The 25,229-nt window shown below is 49.6% G+C and overlaps 1 protein-coding gene across 2 annotated transcripts in view; it reads left to right on the top strand.

Moving 5' to 3' along the window:
• Nucleotides 1-25,229, top strand: part of BBS4 (Bardet-Biedl syndrome 4) — a 317,463-nt gene that overhangs the window by 217,374 nt on the left and 74,860 nt on the right. For both annotated transcript variants that reach the window (XM_069222250.1, XM_069222249.1), the window contains exon 12: nucleotides 21,755-21,926. In XM_069222250.1, coding sequence (XP_069078351.1) covers nucleotides 21,755-21,926 — 172 coding nt within the window. The remainder of the gene's footprint in view (nucleotides 1-21,754; nucleotides 21,927-25,229) is intronic.

Here is a 25,229-nt window from a genome sequence, read left to right as displayed (position 1 = left end):
GACTGTGGGCACTCGGAGGTGATCGGTTTGCAGGTAAGTACACGCAATTTCAGAGCACTGGCCCTGGGGGGGTTTAGATCAGCACCGGTGGGGGGGGTGGCACAGATAAGCACCAAACACAGGCAGCCAGGTGCAGGGAGCAATCACAGCACTGGGCGCCCAATGCTTTTCAGGCTGCAGGCTTGGACCAGGGGTTCGGCTGAAGAAGACCAATGGCTGGACAGGTAAGTTGAGCTCCTCTGGACGTCGATCAACCGTCGACTGGGTTCCCCAAGTCCAGGGGGCTGCGGGTGCAGGGGTACCTTTAGGCATCTAGTATCTTCACCGTATCCGGTCGCGGTCAGAGGAGTCTTCTGGATTCAGGCTGCAGGCATTGTTGTGGTGGCCAGGAGGGGTCAACCCAGGGTGGACTCGAGATAGGAATCACCTATCTCTGGTCAGGTGGGCCACTTGGATTCGGGCAATGTGTGTCGGGTGCAGAGTGGGCAGGACGTTTGACCCCCTTTATGCCCCTGTTTCTGAGATCCTGTTGCTCATAGTTTCCCTGGCTCAGCAGGGCTCTGCTATATGCATTCTTGAAGGATATTTATCTGCTATTTTTGCTTTTTTGTGGTTGCCTGATCAACCTTTGTTTTTTAAAGACCTGTATTGTACATAGGTTCATCAAGGGTCTTGCACATATTTTTCATTCCTTGTGGCCATTACATCTGTCCGCAGGGTGAGTGAGCTGCAGATATTGTCATCTAAGCCACCCTACCTTTCTGTCTATCCTGACAAGGGGTGCTTTGGAATAAGGCCTCTTTTCTGCCGAAAGTGGTCACGTCCTTTCATGTAGGTTGATCCATCACCTTGGCTACTTTTTACACACCCTCACATCCTTCTAATGAAGAGGAGAGATTCCCCCACCTGGACTCAAAAAGAGCGTTGGCCTTTTACCTTGATCGCACAAAAGAGTTCTGGGTGGATGACCAACACTGCGTAGGGTATGTGGGTGCGAGGAAAAGTCGGGCAATGCAGAAGCGAGCCATTTCCAGATGAGTTGTACTCTGCATTAAGATCTGCTGCACACTGGTCAAAAAGGAACCCCCTGAGGGTTTGCATGCTCATTCTGTCTGAACTAAAGCTGCAACCACTACTTTAGCAGGTGGAGTTCCAGTCCTCGACATCTATCAGGTGGCAACGTGGGCATCTCTGCACAGGTTTACCAAACACTACTGCCTTGAAAGTCTGGTTCCTAGGGATGGGCACTTTGCCCGTTCAGTCCTGCAGGACTTTCTAGTATGAACTTGATTTGCAGACCCACCTCCGGGGATGGTATTGCTTGGTTATCTATTCAAAGGTAAGGAATATAGGTGGTCATTACAACCCTGGCGGACGGTGTTAAAGCGGCGGTAAGACCGCCAACAGGCCGGCAGTAAAAATGTTGCAATTATGACCGTGGCGGAAACCGCCAACAAAGACAGCCACTTTAACACTCCGACCGCCACGGCAGTACAAACCAACAGCGCGGCGGTCACCGCCAACAGACAGGCGAGGTCAAAGTACCGCCCACAGTATCAAAACAGGCCAATCCGCCACCTTTTCCGGGGCGGATTCACCATGGTTAAAAACACAGCGGAAACAGGATTTCGAAGAGAAAACGCTCACCTCTACACACCCCACGAGCACACCATGGACCCGGAACTCCAAATTTTCCCTGCGATTGTCTTCCTGCTCCTCTACCAGGAGCACGAACGCCGGCGGCGAAGACCACGGTGAGTACTGCACCTACGACACAGGGGAGGGGGGAGGCAAAAAACAGGGACACACATATGCAACACCCCCACCCTCACCCACTACAACACACACACACCAATACATATTGATACATCACAGTTACACCCCTCAACCCCCCGGAAGAATGCAAAGACAATAGAAAATGAGTGTAACCATTGTAATATATTAAAATCAAGTAGGCAAAAATATATATATACACCATGTACAAAATATATACCAAGCATAGTAGTCCAGGTAGTGCTCCAATTAAGTCCGTGGAACACTGGGCCCACACGGTATGGGCGAGGCCCACACAAGATCCCCGACCATGACGGAGAGAACACGGCAGGGGCATCAGAGAGCAACAAAACAGGCACCTCAGGGGGAGGGGAAGGGGGGGCACCTCAGCCGGTTGAGTGCACGACTCCAAATCCACGAGAGGGCCACATGCCCACTGTTTAATGCTGGGGAGTGCAAAGCCACATTCTCTCAAGTCTCTACAGTGGGTGGGTTGCCCACTGTTCCATCCTGGGGAGTGCAAAGCCACAGTCTCTCAAGTCTCTACAGTGGGTGGTTTGCCCACTGTTCCATCCTGGGGAGTGCAAAGCCACAGTCTCACAAGTCTCTCCAGTGGGTGGTTTGCCCACTGTTCAATCCTGGGGAGTGCAAAGCCACGGTCTCTCAAGTGGATAGTGAAGGACAGAGGTAGTGGATGGATCTCTCCACTGGTTCTGGAGGGGGCATGGTGCCCAGAGTGCTTCATCCTGCTAAGGACAGAGGTAGTGGATGGATCTCTCCACTGGTTCTGGAGGGGGCATGGTGCCCAGAGTACTTCATCCTGCTAAGGACAGAGGTAGTGATGGATCTCTCCACTGGTTCTGGAGGGGGAATGGTGCCCAGAGTGCTTCATTCTGCTTGTGACGGACTCAGTAGCGTCAGTGCCCTTGGCGCTCATGGGCCAGCGGTGCTTGAGACGGCGGTGCCCTGTTCAGCGGTGCTTGAGACGGCGGTGCCCTGTTCAGCGGTGCTTGAGACGGCGGTTTCCTTTGCAGTGACTCAGCTGCTGGCGGTCCTTCATGGCCCAGTGGGGCTTTTGCTGGCGGTCCTTCATTGCCCAGCGGGGCTTTTGCTGGTGGTCCTTCATGGCCCAGCGGGGCTTGTGCTGGCGGTCCTCTCTGTCCTAGCAGGGCTGGTGCTGACGGTGGCCTCCTGGGCAGCTGGGCTGGTGGCGGTGGGCTCCTGGGCAGCTGGGCTGGTGTCGGTGGGCTCCTGGGCAGCTGGGATGATGGCGGTAGCTTCCTGGGCAGCGGGGATGATGGCGGTCTTCTCCGCCGTGCTGCTCTTCCCAGACTTGCTGAGTTTCTTGTGCCCCTTCCCCATCTTGGGAGGTGTCGCAGCTGACTCCATACCCCCACCTGTACCCATGGGAGCCGCTTTGGTGGCTGGAGTCTTCCCCCTCTCCCGCCGGGCACTAGCCAACTTCTGGTGCTTGACAGGTGGGGGGCTGTCTGTGCTGTGGCTCCGTGCCACACTGGCTGCCCTGGTGGCCGGTTCACTCCAGATTCCGGTGACTACAGGCACCACTGGTCCCGGAGATGTTGTGGCTGAGGTGCTAGTTCGGGACCTAGGAGATGGACGGGGTGGGGGAGGTGTGGGAAAGAGGTCAAGGTTGGACAGGAAAAGTTTTTGGGAGACACTGGGACGGGGGTTTGGGAGTGGAGGAAGAGGTTGTGGTTGTAGGAGGCGTTCGTTTGCTGACTTTGGGTGAATGTGCATGCGCTGGAGGCTGTTGTGAGGTGGATGGCTGTTGGGTGGGTGTGTGCCTGCGTTTGTGTATCTTGGGAGGGGGTGTCACAGACACACTGGGAGAGGACACAGGGGACGTGTGAATAGTAGTGGGGGTGGTGACTAAACGTGAGTGGGGTGTGGTGGTGGGTGTGCTGGTAGTAGTGGCTGTGGAGGTAGTGCATGCAGGTGTGAGTGTAGACGATACTGGGAGGGAGGAGGGAGACGAGGAGGAGGGGGACACAGTGGAGGCAGTGGATGTTGGTGTGTCTGCATGTGTGTGATGCTTGCGTGAGTGCCTGTGGGATGTGTGGTGCTTATGTTTGCCTGAGCTTCCCTTGTGTGTTGACGTGTGTGCATGCTGGTCTGTAGGTGTGCTTGTGATAGGCTGGGGTACAGAGGATTGGGTCTTCGTGGAGGAAGTTGGAGGGGGGAGGCTATAGACAGGGACAATGGCTGCCATCAGTGCTGAGGCCAGAGTCTGAAAAGCTCGCTGAAGGGCCGCCTGACCAGAATGAATGCCCTCCAGGAATGCATTAGTTTGTTGCAACTGCCTTTCTACACCCCGGATGGCATTCAAACTGGTAGACTGCCCAACAGTGAGGGACCTGAGGAGGTCAATGGCCTCCTCACTGAGGGCAGCAGGGGTGACTGGGGCAGGGCCTGAGGTGCCTGGGGTGAAGGTGATGCCCACCCTCCCGGGTGAGCGGGCACGGGGCAAAGGCTGAGGGGCTGCTGGGAGGGGGGGGGCACAGATGTTGCCGCCACCACAAGGGAGCTCCCATCAGAGGACGAGTCCGTGTCACTGGTCTCAGCTCCTGTCCCCGCCGTGGAGCTCCCCTCACCCTCCGTCCCACTGGTGAAGTCTGATTCCGTAGTGTGGCCCTCCATGGCCATGTGGGATGCAGCCCCCTCGTGCTCCGGTGCCAATGCTCCTCCACCTGATGATGCTGATGCACACAAGAACAGAGAGACCAAAAAAAGGGGGGGGGGGCGACAGAAGAAAGACATGTTGTGTGCATGTATTACCGCTACCGTTGGCGGACACGACACACACAGAAACCCCCTGCACTACGCCGCGCTCTTGGGCTCCACTGTGGGACATGGACTACTAGGCTATGGACGACATCTGCACACATGGATGACACAGGGGCATGACTAGGTGTACTTGGCACTCTACAGAGGTGCGATGGGGTGCCACATGGCCTGCCTTACGGAGAGGGACCTTGCCTACGGAACTCGCCCTGGCCTAGGGAAACCCAGAGCCCACCTCCGCCACCCAGACACCTCCACTGCGTGCAAAATCAGCAGAATGAGAGTGTACTCACCCCCTTATGTCTGCTGTGATGCCCTCAAGCGCCCATCCAACTCCGGGTACGCCACGGCCAGGATCCTGAACATCAGGGGGGTCATGGTGCGACGGGCACCCAGCCCACGTTGGAAGGCCATCCCCAGCTGAGCCTCCGCCGTCTTCTTGCTCCAGCGGCGAATGTCCTCCCATCTTTTCCGGCAGTGGGTGCTCCGTCTGTGGTAGACCCCCAGGGTCCGGACGTGCTTGGCAATGGCACGCCAAATATATTTTTTCTGGTGTGCGCTGACCTACATGAATTGTACAGGGGGAAGAGAAAGTTATTACCAACTGCACCGTCAAAGTGATTGGCCCCCATCCCTATCCTTGGCATGTGGCACATGCACTCACCGTCGTTTCATGCACTCCGCACTCTCCCCCCTTCCTTCTTACATCCAGCCCTCTTCACACAGGCATAGCCCATACAGCATGCTCCCAGTGTACTTACCGGTTTGTCTGGAGGACCGTAGAGTAGCGTGTACTGGGGGAGGACCCCATCCACGAGTTTCCCCAACTCCTCCGATGTGAAGGCAGGGGCCCTTTCCCCAGACACTCGAGCCATTGTCTCTTCCAGACCGAGGTCACAGCAGCACTTGCAGTGTAGGTCCTCTCCTGTCGAAGATCAGGTATCGAGTGATTGAACAGATAGAAAATGGCGGTCACGTACATCGTCATTGGCTCCTGGGACCCATAGGGTCCAATGTTAACCAATGCAGCATTGCGCCGCGGTCTTCGACCACCTACCGCGACGGTGTACAACGCCAGCACAGTTACCTCACATCCCATTGTCCCACTTTACAGGTCAGGCAGCCACCATTTCAGGGGCCCACATGGCTTCATTTTCAACTGCGTCACACATACCTAGGCCTAGACTCAACACACATTCAGGCCACTTTTTAGATTATGAATGGTGTTCTGTGTAAACTGTGGGTACGTACCTCTGAGTTGTTTGACTCTGTGCTCGCTGTTGTCCTTCATAGGCACCGTCCGCTGGGACATGTGAGGAGATGGCGGCATCCTCCGGTGTACCGACCGTTGGTGGACCTGTCGACAATGGAGGAAAAACATGTGATAATCACATACAGGCTTGACCGTGCCACAATCCAGGAACTGTGTACCCAGTTGGAGCCAGACCTGATGTCAGCTATCCGCCATCCCACAGGAATCCCCCCTCAAGTGCAGGTGCTGTCAGTGCTCCATTTCCTTGCAAGTGGGTCATTTCAAACTACAGTGGCCATCGCATCAGGGATGTCCCAGCCTATGTTTTCAAACGTGTTGTCCAGAGTGTTGTCTGCCCTGCTGAAACACATGCAGACCTACATCGTTTTCCCTCAGGCGGAGGATTTGCCTACAGTGAAAGGTGACTTCTATGCCCTGGGACATATCCCCAACATCATAGGTGCCATTGATGGGACACATGTGGCTTTGGTACCCCCGCAAGAGTGAACAGGTGTACAGAAACTGGAAGAGTTATCATTCCATGAATGTACAGATGGTATGTTTGGCAGACCAGTACATCTCCCATGTGAATGCCATGTTCCCTGGCTCAGTGCATGACGCCTACATCCTGTGGATGTAGGCGTCATGCACTGAGATGCATGATGGGTGATGGGTCAACTCCAGAGGCACCATGTGTGGCTATTAGGTGAGCACCTGGAAGCTAGTCAGTGGGAATGGTTGTCTGGGGATATCCCTACAGGTTAGTGTGTGTCTAACAGTTGTCCCTCGTCATTTGCAGGTGACTCTGGTTACCCCAACCTGTCATGGCTACTGACCCCAGTGAGGAATCCCAGGATAAGGGCAGAGGAACGCTACAATGATGCCGATGGGCGAACTAGGAGGGTGATCGAGGGGACCTTCGGCCTCCTGAAGGCCAGGTTCAGGTGCCTCCATATGACAGGTGGATCCCTATTCTACTCACCAAAGAAGGTGTGCCAGATCATCGTGGCCTGCTGTATGCTTCACAACTTGGCTTTGTGACAACAGGTGCCTTTTCTGCAGGAGGATGGTCCAGATGGCGGTGTTGTTGCAGCTGTGGAGCCTGTGGACAGTGAAGACGAGGAAGCAGAGGAAGAAGACATGGACAACAGGGACTCAGTGATCCAGCAATATTTCCAGTGAAACACAGGTAAGAATACAAACCTGCCTACTACATGTACTTAAACACTACTGCCTCTCTGCTGTCTGTTGTTTTCACCCAGTGTATGGTCACTGAGTTGTCACTTTCCCTTACGATTTCACAGATCTGGGTCCCACAGTGTGACATCTGCTTTGATTCCTCATGGACGAGAGCTGTGTGACATAGGTATGTTGACATTACAAATGAAAGAGCTTTTTTGCCACAGTTATTGCTAATACAGTATTCCGAAATCACAGACTGACTCCAGATTGTTTTGTGCTTTAAGGGTGTTTATTTTAGTGCTCAAAATTGGAAGTTGTAGCAAAATGGTGAGGGGTGATGGCGGAGGAATGTCCATGGCAGAGTCCAGTCTATTAGTCTCACAGGTGCATTGCCCAAATGGGCATAGGAAGTGGAGCTGGGGCAGTTTAAGGATGGACAGGGTGACAAAGTGGGACAGTAGGATGACAATCACGGTGGTCTCATTTCTTGGCGGGGGTCTTGGCATCGTTCTCTGTCTTGTTCCTTGATCTCAGGGACCGTTTGCGAGGTGGTTCTCCCTCTGCAGGGGGTGGGGTGCTGGTGTGTTGTTCCTGTGGCGGTGCCTCCTGTCCACTAGCGCCGGTGGAGGTGGTGGGCAGTTCATCGTCCAGGCTAGTGTCAGGGGCCCCTTGTAGTGCCACAGTGTCCCTCCTGGTGTTGAGTACTTCCTTCAGCACCCCTACGATGGTGCCGAGGGTGGAATTGATGGTTCTGAGTTCCTCCCTGAAGCCCATATACTGTTCCTCCTGCAGGCGCTGGGTCTCCTGAAACTTGGCCAGTACCGTTGCCATTGTCTCCTGGGAGTGGTTGTAGGCTCCCATGATGGAGGAGAGGGCCTCGTGGAGAGTGGGTTCCCTGGGCCTGTCCTCCCCCTTTCTCACAGCAGCCCTCTCTCTCAGTTCCCCTCTGTTCCTGTGCCTCCGTCCCCTGGACCGTGTACCCACTACCACTGCCCCCAGGTCCCTGTTGTTGTTGGGGTGGTGGGTTAGCCTGCGTTCCCTGTAGTGGTGGACACAGTGCTGATTGATGTGTCCTGGGGACGGAGGTATGGGCACGCTGGGTGGGTGCTGTGCTGGTGTTTCCGGAGGGGGGAAGCTCTGTGGTGGCCTGTGACTGGGTTTGGGGAACCAACTGTCTCGAGGTCCCCGATGGGCCGGGCTGGTCATCTAGATCCAGTTGGACAGAGGTGCTGTCATCACTGTGGGCCTCTTCTGTTGGTGGTGTGGACATGTGTGGACCCTCCTGTCCGGTGACGTTGGGTAGGGGTCCTGCAGGGGTATAAAAGGATGTTTATTACATCTGTGTGTGCCATGGTGTGCAATGGGTGGTGACCGTGTACCCCAGTGCTTGCACTCCTGTGTGGGACCTTGTGTGATGATGGTTTAGGGGGGGTGTATGGGTATGTGCAGTGGCCATGCTTTAGTGATGGGTGTCCATGCTTTGTTGTTGCATGCAGGACTTGGGGTTAGGATGTGTGGTTTGTGATGTTGGGACATTTGTGAGGAGTTGGAGTGATGGGGGTGAGGGCGAGGGTGGGGGTATGTGATAGTTTTGACTTACCAGAGTCCATTCCTCCACCTACTCCTGCGAGGCCCTCAGGATGTGTGGGGTGGTGTGTGGGGTGATAAGTGTGCTGATATGTAGTGGTGTGTAGTGTGCGGTGCGTGGAAGTTCTGTGGGTGATGGTGTTGTGTGCCTGTGGATGCTTGTATTGTTGATGGTGGTGTCTCTCTCTGGCCTTCGTTCGTGATTTGTTGTCGTAGGGGTTTGTGGTTGATGTGGGTGTGTGTTTTATATAGTATTGGGTGTGTGGGAGTGGTGTGTGTATGTGTATCAGGTGTGTGTATTTCGAATTGTCCAATGTGGCTGTGTTTTGTAAGAGTGTGTGTATTTTGAGCGCGGCGGTGTGTACCGCCAATGGAATACCGCGGTTGAAAGACCGCCGCGTGGATTTGTGTGTTGTGATAGTGTGGGCGTATTTCTGTTGGCGTGACGGTGGAGGTTTTGTTTTCGCCAGTTTATCACTGACCTTTGGTGTGGCGGACTTGTGTGGGTGTCTGAATTTTGGAGGATTCCGTGCTGTGGGGCATAATAGCTGTGGCGGTTTGCCACGGCGGTGTGTTGGCGGTCTTCTGCACGGCGGTACGTGGCTTTTACCGCCAATGTTGTAATGACCGCCATAGTGTCATGTTTGCCCGATGGCAGGCCCAGAAAGCATTGTCTCGCTTTTTGGTGGAGCGTGGAGCTTATAAAGCTGCGTGCTCGAACAAGGAAGCTGCTTGATGTTTCAGTGTTTTCCTGTCCGGCGGGTTCCTGTCCTTACCCGACGTCACACCTGTCTCCTACCTTCCCGTCGTCCTCTCAGCGACTTCGGCTTCCTCCAGGACTGCCAGCGGTCGACTTCACGTTCTCGGCCGCATGGAGCGTCGGGCTTCTTCTTGTTCTTTTTCCGTCCTGTTAAACTTTCGGATTTCTGAAACCTGCAAAAACAAAAGAAAGAACACTCCACTAAAAATTGCATCTTGGGTAACGCTCTGCATGCGCCAAAAATAATATAAACACACTTAGCTGACTGTTTTCTGTGATTATTTGCTGTTATGTTCTGGTGAAACCTGCAAAAGAAAAGTACAAAGTAATTATATATCATACTTGAATTTAAGGTTATGAGGTACCACAGTTAGCTATAGACTTCTATAGTTAGAACATTTTATATGTTCATTTAATTTTGCTCTACATATTGTTGTTTGGCATTAAGCAGCACAGAACCATTCTGATTATCTTATGCACAAAGTAATGCATTGTATTAGCACATAGTCATATGTTCTTTTAAGTCACCTCCCAAGTTTCTGCAAGTTCTGTGACGGTTCACTTGAAGTCTATTCAAGAACAGCCTAGCTAAGATGTTCTCAAAACTAATTATACTTATCTAAATGACCATTGTCCTTGTATATAGACTATGGCCCTCTTTACAACCCTGGCGGTCGTTGATAAAGCGGCGGTAATACCGCCAACAGGCTGGCGGTAATAAATATGAAATTATGACCACGGCGGAAACCGCTCAGACAGACAGCCACTTTAACCCACCGATCACCAGGGTGAAATCAACAGGCACCACGGCGGTAACCGCCAACAGCCAGGCAGAAGACAATGTACTGCCCAAAGTAATATGACCCACCTATCTGCCACCTTTTCCGGGGCGGTACCAACAACATCAAAATCCTGGCGGAAACACTGCACAGAAGGGAAAAGACTCACCTCTGGACACTCAAGGAAGAACCACGCCGCCATGGAGTCCGAGTTGCATGTCTTCCCCATGCTCTTCTACCTTCTGTTCCACTATGAAAAAGAGTGACACACACAAGCAACACCTCCACCCCCAACACCACACACACAACCAGATTGAATAACATTACATATTCACCCCCTACCCCTCAGGAATAATGCAAGGACAACCAAAATTGAGTAAAAAGAGTGTAATAATATAAATATAGCAGTAATACGTGCATCCACATATACATATTTACAATGCAAGGGACACTGCCCAGTCCTCAATGTCCCTGGGCCACAGGGCCACATCACAAAGTCCAAAGCCCAACCTCACTCCTGCAACAAAACGGAGAGAAAACTGCAGGGGCATCAGGTCGAAAATAGACAGGCACCTCAGGGGGACGGGAAATGAGGGGGCACCTCAGCCGGAAGATGGTACAATGCCACTGGTCCCGGAGGGGGCAACATGCCCATTACTCTGTCCTTGGGAGTGCAAGGCCACAGTCTCTCAAGTAGGTGACTTGCCCACATGCTCTGGAGGGGGCAACATGCCCTGTGCTTGGTCCTGGGAAGTTCAAGGCCACAGTCTCTCAAGTGGGTGACTTGCCCACTGGCTCTGGAGGGGGGCAACATGCCCTGTGCTTGGTCCTGGGCAGTTCAAGGCCACAGTCTCTCAAGTGGGTGATTTGCCCACTGCTTGGTCCTGGGAAGTGCAAGGCCACAGTCTCTCTAGTGGATGGGCATTGTGCCCAGTGTGCTTCATCCTGGGAAGGATGCAGTGAGTGGATGGCTTCTCCACTGGTTCTGGAGGGGGCATTGTGCCCAGTGAGCTTCATCCTGGGGAGGATGGGGTGAGTGGATTGCTTCTTCCACTGGTTCTGGAGGGGGCATTGTGCCCAGTGAGCTTCATCCTGGGGAGGATGGGGTGAGTGGATTGCTTCTTCCACTGGTTCTGGAGGGGACATTGTGCCCAGTGTGCTTCATCCTGAGAAGGATGCGGTGAGTGGATGGCTTCTGCCACTGGTTGTGGAGGGGGCATTGAGCCCAGTGAGCTTCATCCTAGGGAGGATGGGGTGAGTGGATGGCTTCTTCCACTGGTTCTGGAAGAGGCATTGTGCCCAGTGTGCTTCGTCCTGGGAAGGATGGAGTGAGTGGATGGCTTCTTCCACTGGTTCTGGAGGGGGCATTGTGCCCAGTGAAGGCAGTGGATGTTAGTATGTCTGCTTCTGGATGGTGTTTGTGTGAGTGCCTGTGGGATGAAGTGTGGTGCTTGTGTTTGCCATGTCCACTCTTTTGTGTTGTCCTGGGTGCATGCTCGTCTGACTGTGTGCTTGGGATAGGTTGGGGTTGAAGGGAATTGAATTGGGTAGAGGAAGTTGGAGGGGGGAGGCTAGAAACAGAGACAATGGCTGCCATCAGAGAGGAGGCCAGAGCCTGGCCATGCCAGTGTGAATGCCCTCCAGGAATGCATTTGTCTGTTGCAATTGGGCTGCCAGCCCCTGGATGGAATTCACAATGGTTGACTGCCCAACAAAGATGGATCGCCGGAGGTCAATAGCCTCCTCACTCAGGGCAGCAGGGCTAACTTGGGCAGGGCCTGAGGTGCCTGGGGCGAAGGAGATGCCCACCCTTCTGGGTGAGCGGACATGGGAAACACGCTGAGGGGCTGCTGGGAGGACTGTGCGGATACGGGGCTGGCGGCTGTACCTGTAGCTGGGGTGGGCACAGAGGTGTCCGCCACCACCAGGGAGCTTCCATCGGAGGAGGAATCTGTGTCAGTACTGTCCCTCCTGTCTCCCCTTGCCCTCCGTCCCACTGGTGCCCTCACTGTCTGTGGATTCGGCCTCCTGGGCCCTGTGGGATGCAGCTCCCTCCGTCGCCGGTACCTCAGCTCCTCCGCCAGATGATGCTAATGCACATAAGGACAGGGTGACAAAGCAAAAAGGGGGGGGAAACAAAGGATACACTTGGTCAGTGGCGCAAACAACACCAATGTTGGCATACACCACACACGCGCACACACACACACACACACACACACACACACGGAACAGCCCTACGCACTAGGCAATGCACTACCAGTCACAATGCTAGTCACCAGCCCAGGGATAGGGACACCTAACACCACTTGCAGCATACCTGAGACCCACAGATCCCTGCCCAGTAGTGGATGCCTACTAGCTTGGTTAGAGGTATTTTACATCAGAACCCTGCCCAACATGGATGGGACCTACGCTGCAATGTCAGGCCTGGCCTAGGGGCACCCACAGGCGCACATTCCCCACCTGGGTACCACCCCACCATGCGCAAGGTGTATATATGGGGGCACTGTACCCACCCCCTTGTGGCTACTGTGATGCCCCCAAGTGCCCATCCATCTCCGGATAGGCCACCGCCAGTATGCAGGCCATCAGGGTGGGGCAGGGTTCCCCGGGCACCCCTTCCTTGTTGGGAGGCCATCCCCAGCTGGGCCTCCGCCGTCTTCCGTGCCTAGCGTCTCAGGTCCTCCCACCGTTTGCGACAGTGGGTGCTCTACCTGCCGTAGACACCCAGGGTCCGCATGTCCTTGGCGATGGCATGCCATATACCCTTTTTCTGATGGGCGCTGACCTGCAGGGAAATGGACACGGAAAGATATTAGTCCAACCGTCCTGCCTGTTACACTCATGGCCCACCATGCCCCTTCCCATCCCCATTAGCACAGACATGGCCCACAATACATGCAGCGTGGTGCCCAGGGCCCCTCCACCAACCCCCCCTCCCACATGAGGCCTTTACACACAGCACTCCATGCATTCATGCCCCATGCATTATACTCCTGGTGTACTCACCTGTTGGTCTGGAGGCCCATACAACATTCGGTACTGGGGTAGGACCCCATCCACCAGGCTCTCCAACTCCGCCGAGGTGAAGGCAGGGGCCCTTTCCCCAGTGACACGAGCCATGGTCAGTTCCAAATACAGGTCACAGCAGCACTTGCAGTGTAGGTCCTCTCCTGTTGAAGGTCAGGTAGCAAGTGAGTAAACAGATAGAAAATGGCAGTCACGTCTGCGGTGGTGCATACCGTCACCGCCGGAGTACATCACCATTGACCACTGTAGCCCATAGGGCCCAATGTTAACCAATGAGGAGTTGCACTGCGGTTTTCGACCGCCTCCCGCAACGGAGCACATCAGCGGAATTACCTCATTTCCTCCTGTCCCTCCAAACATAACAGGCAGATGCCATTTCGGGGTGGGGGCGTGCAGGCCATGGCTCCTAACTGCGTCACAGCACTCATATGCACCATTTGGACCTCTCCAACAAAATACTGTTACAATCATGACATGCACTGAAGTGTAGTGGTTGGAAATAAGAGATACTAACCAGCTCCTCACCATTTTGCCCCATAGATTGCAACCGCTCCGGATGAATAGGAGATGGAGACATACCCCTGGTGGACTTGGCAACACTAGAGGACAGGCACATTATCCTCACCTATAGACTGGACAGGGCCACAATCACAGAGCTGTGTGCCCAATTGGAGCCTGACCTGATATCTGCTATTCGTCACCCCACTGGGATCCCCCCTCTTGTGCACGTGCTATGAGTGCTCCATTTCCTGTCAACTGGCTCCTTCCAAGTGTCAGTGGGCTTGGCAGCAGGAATGGCTCAGCCAATGTTTTCAGTAGTACTGACCAGAGTGTTGTCTGCCCTGATTAAACACATGCCCAGCTACATCGTTTTCCCCAAGGTGGAGGATTTGGCCACAGTGAAAGTTGACTTCTATGCAATGGGACATATCCCCAACATTATTGGGGCAATTGATGGTACATTACGGGCATTTGTCCCGTCTCACCCCCACCCCCCAAGTGAAATTAACAGGTGTTCAGAAATATCCTGGGTCTGTGCATGATGCCTTTATCCTGAGGAATAGCAGCATCCCATATGTGATGGCTCAACTCCAGAGGCACAGGATGTGGCTAATAGGTGAGCCCTGGTTCCCACCAAGTGGGTGTTGGTGTATGGGTATGGTGTGGGCCCTAAGTGTTGGTGTGTGGCTAACAGTTGTCCCTCAATATTTGCAGGTGACTCTGGTTACCCCAACCTCTCATGGCTACTGACCCCTGTGAGGAATGCTAGGACAAGGGCAGAGGAACGTTACAATGAGGAACATGGGCGAACAAGAAGAATTATAGAGAGGACCTTCGGCCTCCTGAAGTCCAGGTATCGTTGCCTCCATCTAACAGGTGGATTCCTGTACTACTCGCCCAAGAAGGTGTGCCAGATCATTGTGGCATGCTGCATGTTGCACATCCTTGCCTTACGTCGCCAGGTGTCTTTTCTGCAGGAGGATGAGGCTGGAGATGGCCGTGAGACAGCAGTGGACCCTGTGGACAGTAAAGAAGAGGAGGCAGAAGATGAGGATGAGGACAATAGAAGTGCAATGATTCGTCAATACTTCCAATGACACACAGGTAAGAAAGTGTAACTTCACATTTACTTGACATTTTTGTGTTTGACCTTATCACTGGCAGGCTGTTTTTCCCACTTCTATGGTCACTCACTGTAGCCTTTGACATCTCTATTTGCAGATATTTGTGCCTCACTATCGCTCCTGGTGTGTAGACTGCAGCCAACTACAGGTCATTCCTATGTTTAAATTTCTGTACAGTTGATTTTCAATGTTTAAACCTTGTTGAACTAATACATACTTAAATCATTTGAAATACTCCATACTTTTCAAAGAGTGTTTATTTAAGTGCTAAGAGGTAGAAGGGGGTGTGCAATGGCCTGGGGTGATGATGGAGGAAAGTCCAGGGTACAGTTCCAGTCTATTTGTATCACAGATGCATTGTCCAAGGGGGCATAGGAAGGGGAGCAATAGCAGTTCAAGGTGGACAGGGTGACAGAGTGGGACACAAGGGTGACAATCAGGAGAGTCGTATTTCCTGGCGGGGGTCTTGGTAATAGTCTCTGGCTTCAGCCTGGATCGCAGGGAACGTTTTGGGGGGGGTGGCTCTCCTTCTGCAGGGGGAGGGGTGCTGGTGGCCTGTTGGACCTGTGGCGTGGCCTCCTGTCCACTAGCAGCAGTGGAGGGCTGTTCATCGGTTTGGCTAGTGGCAGAGTCCCGGTGGGGTGCCACTGCCTCCTTCATCATGTTGGCCATGTCTGCCAGCACACCTGCAATGGAGACCAGGGTGGTGTTTATGTTCTTCAAGTCCTCTCTGATCCCCAGGTACTGTCCCTCCTGCAGCCGCATGTTCTCCTGCAACTTGTCTAGTATCTGGCCCATCGTCTCCTGGGAATGGTGGTATGTTCCCAGGATCTCGGTAAGTGCCTCCTGGAAAGTCGGTTCCCTGGGCCTGTCCTCACCCTGTTGCACAGCAGTCCTCCCAGCTTCCCTGTTGTCCTGTGCCTCTGTCCCCTGAACCATGTGCCCACTGCCACTGACCCCAGGTCCCTGATCGTCCTGTGTTTGTTGGGTGGCCTGGGGTCCCTGTAGTGGTGGACACACTGCTGATTGACGTGTCGTGGGGACAGGTGTGGGCCCGCAGGATGGGTGCTGTGGTGGTGTTTCCTGAGGGGGGGAGGCTCTGTGGTGGTGTGAGTGTGTGTCTGGGTAACCGACTGTCCGGAGATCCCTGATGGGCCAGGTTGGTCATCCAGATCTAGATGAGCAGAGCTGCTGTCATCACTGTGGGCCTCTTCTTGGGGGGGTGGGGGGGGACTGAATGTTGCTGGCACCTCTTTTCCAGTGACATTGGCTGGGGGACCTGTGGGGATGTAAATGCAGTGTTATTGTTTCTGCGTTTGACATCATGTGCATGGGTGTGTTGCCTTCTATGGTTGTTGTTGCCCTGGCAGAGTTGCCTTTGTGTGAGTTGATATTTGGTGGGCTAGGTGATTCTCTCCAGTGTGCATGCAGTGGTGATAGGTGTCCATGCAGGTCTGTGAGTGGTGTCCATGCATTGGTGTTACATGCAGGCTTGGTATTGGGATTAGTGGGTTGTGATGGTGGTGTATGTGGGAGGTTGTGAAGTGATGGGAGTGAGAGTACAGGTGGGTGTTTGTGATGGCATGCAGGTACGGGGTGGGGGGTGATAGTAATATAGATTTGACTTACCAGAGTCCAGTTCACCTTCTACTCCTGCCAGGCCCTCAGGATGCACGATTGCCAAGACTTGCTCCTCCCATGTTGTTAGTTGTGGGGGAGGAGATGGGGGTCCACCGCAGTCCTCTGTACAGCTAGTTGGTGTCTTGCTGCTGTGGAACGTACCTTCCCCCGTAGGTCATTCCACTTCTTCCTGATGTTGTCCCTTGTTCTGGGGTGCTGTCCCACGGCGTTGACCCTGTCCACGATTCTCCACCATAGCTCCATCTTCCTAGCAATGAATGTCTGCTGCACCTGTGATCCAAATAGCTGTGGCTCTACCCGGATGATTTCCTCCACCATGACCCTCAGCTCCTCCTCTGAGAATCTGGGGTGTTGTTGTGGTGCCATGGGTGTAGTATGAGTGGTGAGGGTGTGTGGGGTGATGTGTTGGGGTGTGTGATGTAAAGTGCATGAATGGTGTATAGGTGATGTTATGTGGATCTGGTTGTGTGTGTGTGCTATTGCTGTCTCTCTCTGGTATCAATTGTTTCTAGTCGTAAAGGGTTATAGGTAGTGTGGGTGAGTGTTTTATAGTTGTGTGGGTGTGATGTGTGTCAGGTGTGTGTAGTTTGAATTGTCCAATGTGGTGTAGTTTTGTTTGATTGTGTGTATTTTGAGCGCAGCAGTATGTACCGCCAATGGTTTACTGCCATTGAATGTCCGCTGAGGTGAATCGGAGGTCATAATGCTGTGGCTGTAGTTCTGTTGATGTAACGGTGTGGGTTTTGCTACTGCCGGTTTATCACTGACCTTTGGGCTGGCGGACTCGTGTGTGTGGCTGTATAGTGACGAATTGGTATGTGTGTGTCATAATATGCTTGGCAGTAATCCGCGGCGGCATTATGTTGGGGGCATTTGGCATGGCGGTAAGCAGGATTTACCACCAATGTCATAATGAGGGCCTGTATACCTCTCTCACATTTTAGGAATTAAGGGCCAGATGTAGCAAAGGTTTTTACCCATTCTGTGTCTATGGGAAAAAGTGTTTGTACATATGGCCCTAAGCCACATTACAGTGCTTTCCTACACCATGTACCAAGACAGAGGAGGGGAGATTAATGTACTTATTGAGGTTTTTGACTTCTGTCTAAGGGAATAACACATCTGCGCAGTTATGTACTTCTTATTGTCTTGTTTGATTACAGGAAGAGATTGCAAGGAACTTGGGCAGCCCAGAAGTAGAACGTACAAGCCTAGGGAAGTGTTTACATTTTTCTCTTCCTTCCCCTCTTTCTGTTTGGACAAGTTTGATTTTGTTTTAGTTGGGTCTTCTTGTCTGGTAGGGAAGTTGGGACTAGTCTTTGTGGTCACATCTCACTCCTGCGGAAGAACAAGGTGAAATCTGCAGCTAGAAGCTTCTATCAGATGAACAAGTTACTTACCTTCAGTAACACTTTATGTGGGAGAGGCAATAACTACCTGCAGATTCCTTACCAACCTACCCATCCTCCCTGCTGTGCGAACTGATTTCTAGGGGCCGGGACTCCCCTTTCTGGGTTTTAGTTTTGACACACCAGTAGTCATTTTCTTCATGGCTTTGTGCTTCTGATGCAGAAAGTCAGAAAGCCCCGGGATGGCACCTATTTTGGAACCGGGACATCATATCTGGCGGTGATGATGCCGACTACGGATGCGGAGCCGATCAACGCCACCTAACGGCGCACAGTTTTACTGCTCATGAATATCTTCCGGATTCAGCATGTTGAGGAGGAAAAGCAACTACATTAGACGCTTAAAATGAAATTGAAGTTGTATATTCTTCAGGGAGAATGCTTTTTGAAATCTCAATATAAATTCACTAAAACACTGAAATAATACTTATGTTTACTTGATTTTTCAACAAATTTTGGTTTGTTTCTTCTCTTAAACTTCTATCGGGTTAGCCACTACAGAAAAAGGGAGATGGGACTCAAGAATAAAAGTCTGCAATCTAGCCATGTTAATGGGGGTCCTCCAGGGGAAGTCTGGAAGGTAGAGACAAAAGGACAGAGAGGAACAAACTAAAGACCAAATAATTAAAAGGATAAAAACAAACCATGGGAACAATAACAAGCATGGTGCGAAACTGACACAAGAAATATAATTTAGAATCCGAAAAATATAAAATTAAAAACTTGGCATGATGGACATATGCTTATTGGCACTAAGGAAACTTCAAAATAGATAATTATTCTTCAGAATACTTATGACGATGAATACTGACCTTAACAAAGACACACCATTGTGTGTTATTTAATAACATAATATTCCAATATATGACTACTGCAGAAGACCAGTTTGCTGAGTCTGAAACTCTTTTAATTCACAGATGTTATCTTCAGTGCTGGCAGGACAAATATAGATACTTTTTTAATCCAGATAATCAAAAAGTCTTATTTTTCTGGTTAAAAGGTAAAGCTGATAAGATGTTGATTAATAAGTATCTCTTCAAAAAACATAACCGTGACCTGTTTATAGCCCAAACACTGATGACACCCAGAGCTTTTGATTCAAGTTAGTATGTTTCCCGATCATTCGTGATAGAAGTTTACATATTCAATTGCGTATTAAAAGGGATGAAACTTTAAATCACTGACTAATAGTAGCCAAAACAAAGAGGAGTGGGGAGCAGCAGATCAGTTGAGGGATGTGAGATGGTGCTGGATAGCTAGATACTTCACAACACAACTTTTTAAATCAAGAAACTAAACACATTCTGACTATTAGACATTCAGCGAAGATGGTCCTGATATCGAAATATATTATATGCTGGGGTTATTCATCCTATGAATATTGACCTGTCATAACTACAAGAGGAAGCAAAATTGGCACAGGAACAACTCTTCTCCCTCTTTGCAAGGGTTGGGCTCCAAGGAAGTCTACACAAGTGGAAACAACCATAAAATGGTAATCTTAAAATACTTTTCAGAGTTTAAAAGCAAAGCAGTGTAATAATTACAATAAAAGTGGCAAACTTTGGGTGCCTACAGCTAGAAACTGGGAAAAGAAATAATGAAAATAATGGTGAAATCTTTAACGCTAAACAACAACCCACGTTTGTGAACCTGCCTGTCTTTCCTTCTCCTGCTTTTTCCAAGTAGAACACAACTAATCCTAAGAATAAGTAGGAAAATGTTTCCTCAATGGTTTACTTCCTGAATGCAGTTTAAATACGCTCTAATCTCCCAGAGAGAACAATAAGATTGTTTGAGAGGTTTAAATTGCTACACACCCTGACCGGTCTGGTTTAGCTGGCTACATCTACAGTACATCCTTTAATTCTCCAGTCAAATACAGTGGTTTATTTTTTTAAATGACAAATGAGGTTCAGCACTGAACACCTTTTGATTCTTTTTCTTTGGGAGATTATTCCACTTGTGATAACTTAGTTAACAGCACAGTAAGAATAGACCAGATTGTGAGACTATTCAAGTGCATTTCTAAGGCTGCACCCTCAAGTTTATAAACGTACATATGGCCCTGGCTTGTCCGTTACGGGAACATTATTGTGCATCTGGATCACCTTGTGTAATGGTGCCAAAAGCCTCTACTTGGCTGAATTTCCAGGAAAATCTGAGAAACTATAAAAGGCAGGTGGATTGTACTCTTTCCCCTAATTTCTTTAAACCATCTTCTATTAGCTCATTTGTTTAAGTTATTGCAAGGGAGTCATAACTGGATCTTCTGCCTCTGAGAGTGTATGCCAAGGAATAATGTTGTTAAAATAGTTGCAAATAGTCCACAATAATTATTTCTTCTAGTGTAGGCTATTCTTGGGGCTGTAACCTCTGATTCTGTTTCCTCTGGATGGTTGTATATTGTATCTACTCCTTGCACCATTTGTGTGTATCTGCCAGCTACCTTCCTCACTGTCTACGGAGTACCTCCCTTGGTTGAGAGGGGGAGTGTATGTGTAGTGGGGAAATAGGGGATAGAGAGCCACCCCCTTCTGGCTCACCCCCTGAATTTGAATCTTTGTAATATATCTTTTTAGTTCTGTCTGCTCACCACTTGGTGTATATACACAAGTTTTGCTCCAGTATGTGTGAGGTCTATGTGTTCCCCTAACTGTGTACTCATTTGTGTTTTCTGTGTATCTCTGTGCTGACTACTAGTACCCTCACTTTGGTTACTGCATGTTCTTCTCAGCAATTGTCTGTTACCTACTTTTTCCATGGTACGTCGGAGACTGATCCACTCTGAATTTTCAGTCTTGTACTTTTGCTCATAATGCTACCCCATGTCCTTGTTTTGTGTGTACAAAGTACGTTATGACTTCCCTATCTTCTGTATATGTTGTCTGCTTCCCGGCTGCCCTTTGTGATGTCTTATGATGCCCCCCCTTTCTGGGTATTGATTTATATTTTTATCTTGATAGTGCACAGACGCCTACTGTTGCAGTTTTCACTGATTGTAGTGTGTAATTTATGTGCATTGATGTCTTCCCTAGTTCTGTGTGTTGTGTGCAGTGCTTGATCATCTTTATATTGTGTGCTGCCTGCTATCCTCAGTCTGTGTACAGTGCTGCTTCCCATGGGCTTGTGCTCTGCCTGATCCCTTTGATGCCTCCTCCATTACTTGTGTACTGTCTGGTCCACTTGGTGTGTGTACCTGCATCATATTTTGTCTTCTCTTGCATATGCCCTGCCTGATAACATAACCTTGGCAAGTAAACACCCCTTTTTTCGTAAATCTGTGTGTGTTTGTACTCTAACTATCCTTCTCTAAGTGTCTTGGTTTGTGTTAGGTGCAGTTAAAGGAATATTTGAGGGTTCTTTCCCAGTTCCGTCTGTGTTTGGCTGTATTGACTCACTTGTTAGTGTTTATCAGCTCACTTTAGACTGTATTCTTGTGCTGTTATTTAACAGTTTGTTCGCTGGTAGTTTCCTTCACTATGTGTATATTCCCTGTCTGATCTCCTTATGTTAGTTCAGTGCTAATCTGAGCCGTGTTTCTGCTGCATATTTAATTCAGTTTCTGTATAAGTCACTTGTTTACCACTGTGTATGGGCCTCACTTCATCCTTAAGATTGTGTGAACCAGCTGCCTTCGATGTGTATTCGTAAAATATTAGTTTCTCTTCACAGCCTTTCCTTCTCTGAGTCGTAGCTTCTCACTGAAATATGTGCATGCCATCGCTACCTGAGCGGTGTCTGTTGAATGTCTAAGAGGAGAATGGCTCCTTCACTTGTAAGTGGTCTGCTTGCTACCTTAAGAGGTGCAGCATTCTTATTGGTGGTGTTTGCTGGACATGTCTACCTGAGACTACCCTGTATTTGTGCATTTTATGTTTTCCTAATCACTAGCTACTTTGTTCTCAAAGGCTATCAGCTGCCTGAAGAGAGCCAATTACTTGGCACCATTTGACTGGAAGATACTGTCTAATCTTGGACTTGTGCACCTGACCATGCAGCAGTATGCCTCATCCTTCCATTTCCTAAGCGCTGCCATCAATCTTCAGCCACGGAGAGGAGAGCTCTACATGTTGTTGGCAGGTATGGGTGGCTTCTATGTACGTAACGATATTTGCATAGAGTGAATCAAAGTAAAAATTGTAAATGGGCAACACCTAGTGGTACAATTCATGGTTCCTTACAGAGAAGTAGATAACAAGCGTCCTCATATTGTGTGATGGGGTAGTGTCCTTTGAAGAGGTACATTCTTTATCTTCTTCAGGAATTGCAGAAGGGTTGAAGTTCTCATAAGGATGGGGATGCTATTCCATCACCTAGGAGAATAGCGAACAGCTGCATTATTATTTTTTCTTGCATTGTTTCTTATCCAATCCTGCAGGGTCCTGAACCGTAGTAAGGCAGTATCGACCTTAGGTAGGTAGTTTCTTGACCCGATATATCTTGGTATCACTCCTTATGCCTTTTAAATGACACATCTAGTTTTGAAGATGACACTAGCTTGGATGCAAAACCATTGTAATTCCTTCAGTCATTGAAGGATGTGGTCAGATTTCTTCAGGTACTTCACGAGAAGGCCCATGACGTAAGAAATATGCCATGTTGCCACCTGGATATAAATTCTTCCAGGTTTAAAGCACTCCTACAAACAAACAGCAGCCAGAGTAGCTGTAAGGATGTGTTTGATGGGTGCCAGTGTGATGTTGGCTAGCCTGTTGAGCAAAGCATTGCCCCATTCTGGGTGTGAGAGGCTCATGGCTTTGCACTGTTATGAAATCAGTTTCTGGAAGGAAGGGTTTTACTGTTTTCAGGAGGGAGAGCTAGTACGGTGGCAATATTTTTTAGATGGCTTTGACATAGGGGCATTTGGTGCCCATAAGCAAAGCAGCTAATCGTTTCCTACTGAACTGAGAGCATGGTATAGGACATGCATTATGTCTGATACTTTTGCAACATAATGTGTATAGTACAAGCCTGCAGAAATCTTGTGTTCAAGAGTTAGAGGCAAATAAACAAAGCAGTTAGAATAGGTTTAAACTCAAAAAAAAAAAACTCATCACACTGGCTCTGAAGGCACTTCACTGGCTATTGTGGTAGAGATGAGAATTACATTTAAAGTATTTTGCACTGTCCAAAAAGCATTTTTGAAAAAGGGCCTAAAATACATATTGAAGGTGACTCTTTTCTACATACCAACCAGAAATGTCTATTTTAGCCCATCGCTACCAGAATTGATAAAAAAGAAAAAAAAGACTACAGCAGATCACCAAGCATGCCTGCCGATACTTGTCTCTGCAACCAGATCTCCCATGTTTCATCTGATTGGGCTAGGCTGTAACATTCCCATAGCCAAACTGTCCACTGTCGATTAGCGATCTTTCTGACCCCTTTACCTTTTTTTTCTTGGATACAGTACTGGTGGCATCCATGAATGTCACCTATAAGCATTTGCAGCATTTCAGAACACACTGTGAATGAATAAATACAAATGTCATATGTCATACTCACCCAGCTCTTATTTACTGACCATATTTGAAACTCACCCAGATCTCTCGAAATAGCCAACTGTTTCTCTAAATCAGTATGGAGTGTGGTCTGTTTCGCTTTTGTCCTTGCAGAACCTTTCAGAATCTCATAGCAGACATGCAATGCTTTATTCATTCAGTATAAATATTGGGACTTCTTTCTTAAACATTATGCACTATGAAGGTCAAACATGGCCACTCCTAATTGCCCATTGTTCTAAATTCTGAGGGGAAAGTGAAATTAAAATTTGATGCTAATGGATACTATTCAGTCTTCAGGTCAGCAATTTGTTCCATGTTAATGGGGACTGAACCAAAAAAGAACACCTACCTCGAGTGAAACTCAGAATGTAGGTACTACTTAGAAACCTTGTTTGGTGCTGAGCAGGGTTCTAGCCAGGATGTAAGTTAGGAGTTTGGAAACTTAATTGTGAGGATCTTGTTGGTTTCAGAAATTTAAAGTTCGGACAGCTAATCTTGTAATATACTACCAACCCCTTTACGACCTGTCCAGTTTTGTTTGTTAAACCTTAGCTCAATCCTGGGTAGCTACTGCTCTGAGCAGTCAGACTTACCCAAAGGAACAGGTGCAAAGCATTTAACAGCACCAAAAAAATGAAGAAGTAACTGAGACACCCAAGAGATCCAACACCAATTTATAAAAATAAAGCAGATTGTTATATATTTTTTAGACATAAAAAGAAAAAAGATACAGAATTTAAGAGGTGCAGTAAATATTCACTTTTTACTCAACCACAAGCAATCATTGGTAAACTCAACAAATTTGACCCTCTAAAACCTTTTGAGGCAAAACCTTGGCTAATTGTATTGTGGGTAGTTACAATTACTTTGGCCAAACAACGCCGCAGGGAGCCAGCCAGTGGGTAGCAGCCAGGCCCTAAGACTCAGTTACCTAATGAGAAGAAAGCATTTTCACTTGGTTTCAATCACTTGTATCTCTTTGCCCTCCTATGGAAGTGACTCTGATGTAAGGGATGCAGGATGCTGTAGATGCTCAAGGATGCTGTAGGTGCAATGCAGTCAACAGGTGTCTTTCTGCAGGTAGTTCTGTCTACAGGCTTGGTGAGGCTGTCCTAGCCACAGGGGTCGACATTTACTCAAAGACCTCTTGAGCCTGGCAGGAGTCTAGTTGCCACTGGGCTACCAGTCGCCTGGTATGGCGATCACAGTGGAATCCCTTCTGTAGCAGTAAATTGCTTAATGGGTGGCCAAGCTGCACTCTGATGACTCTCCTGAATCCAGCAGACTCTGGGCAGCTTGTGTGCATTGAGCCCTTATCCCTGGTGCTGCACAGTGGCGAGACTAAGATCTGGGCTACAGACTCACCCTAGCAGTCTTCTTCAGCTGTTGTGTCGCTTTGCTGTGAACAGATCAACCAAATGACACTTGGAGTCTCTTGCTTGAGCTAGGCACAGGAATCGACTTTTCCTTGTGTGAGTAGGATCACTAAACAGTTACCTCAACAGTTTTGTCATCTTACGCTATGGGGATTTTCTCCTCAGACCTCGAATTGTGCTTCTTCACTCAGTTTTTTTCTTATTAATCATTTCCACCTGTTTTCTTTCTTCTGAATGGTAAGTTTCTGTGTTCTTTGTTTATTTTGCCAAGCATTGGCTGTAGAAGGACGAAACTAGCCTCTGTCCCACACATTTACCTATTTTCCAATACCAAAGACTGTAAAATGTTTAAATGAAATATAATAGAAACCCTGGAAGGACATTTCTTCAGAGGAATGGAGGAGGAGGAAAAAAAACACCTCCGGGTTTTCAGGAAAGGTGCATCATCTACAGCAACTGTGTCCTCTCCACCAACGGACTCCTAAGGAGGAAGATCTAAAGAA

This window comes from Pleurodeles waltl, chromosome 3_1, assembly GCF_031143425.1.
Source record: "Pleurodeles waltl isolate 20211129_DDA chromosome 3_1, aPleWal1.hap1.20221129, whole genome shotgun sequence".
NCBI lineage: Eukaryota > Metazoa > Chordata > Amphibia > Caudata > Salamandridae > Pleurodeles > Pleurodeles waltl.
The sequence above is the reverse complement of the archived record's forward strand: the minus strand, read 5'-3'. Positions and strand labels throughout refer to the sequence as shown.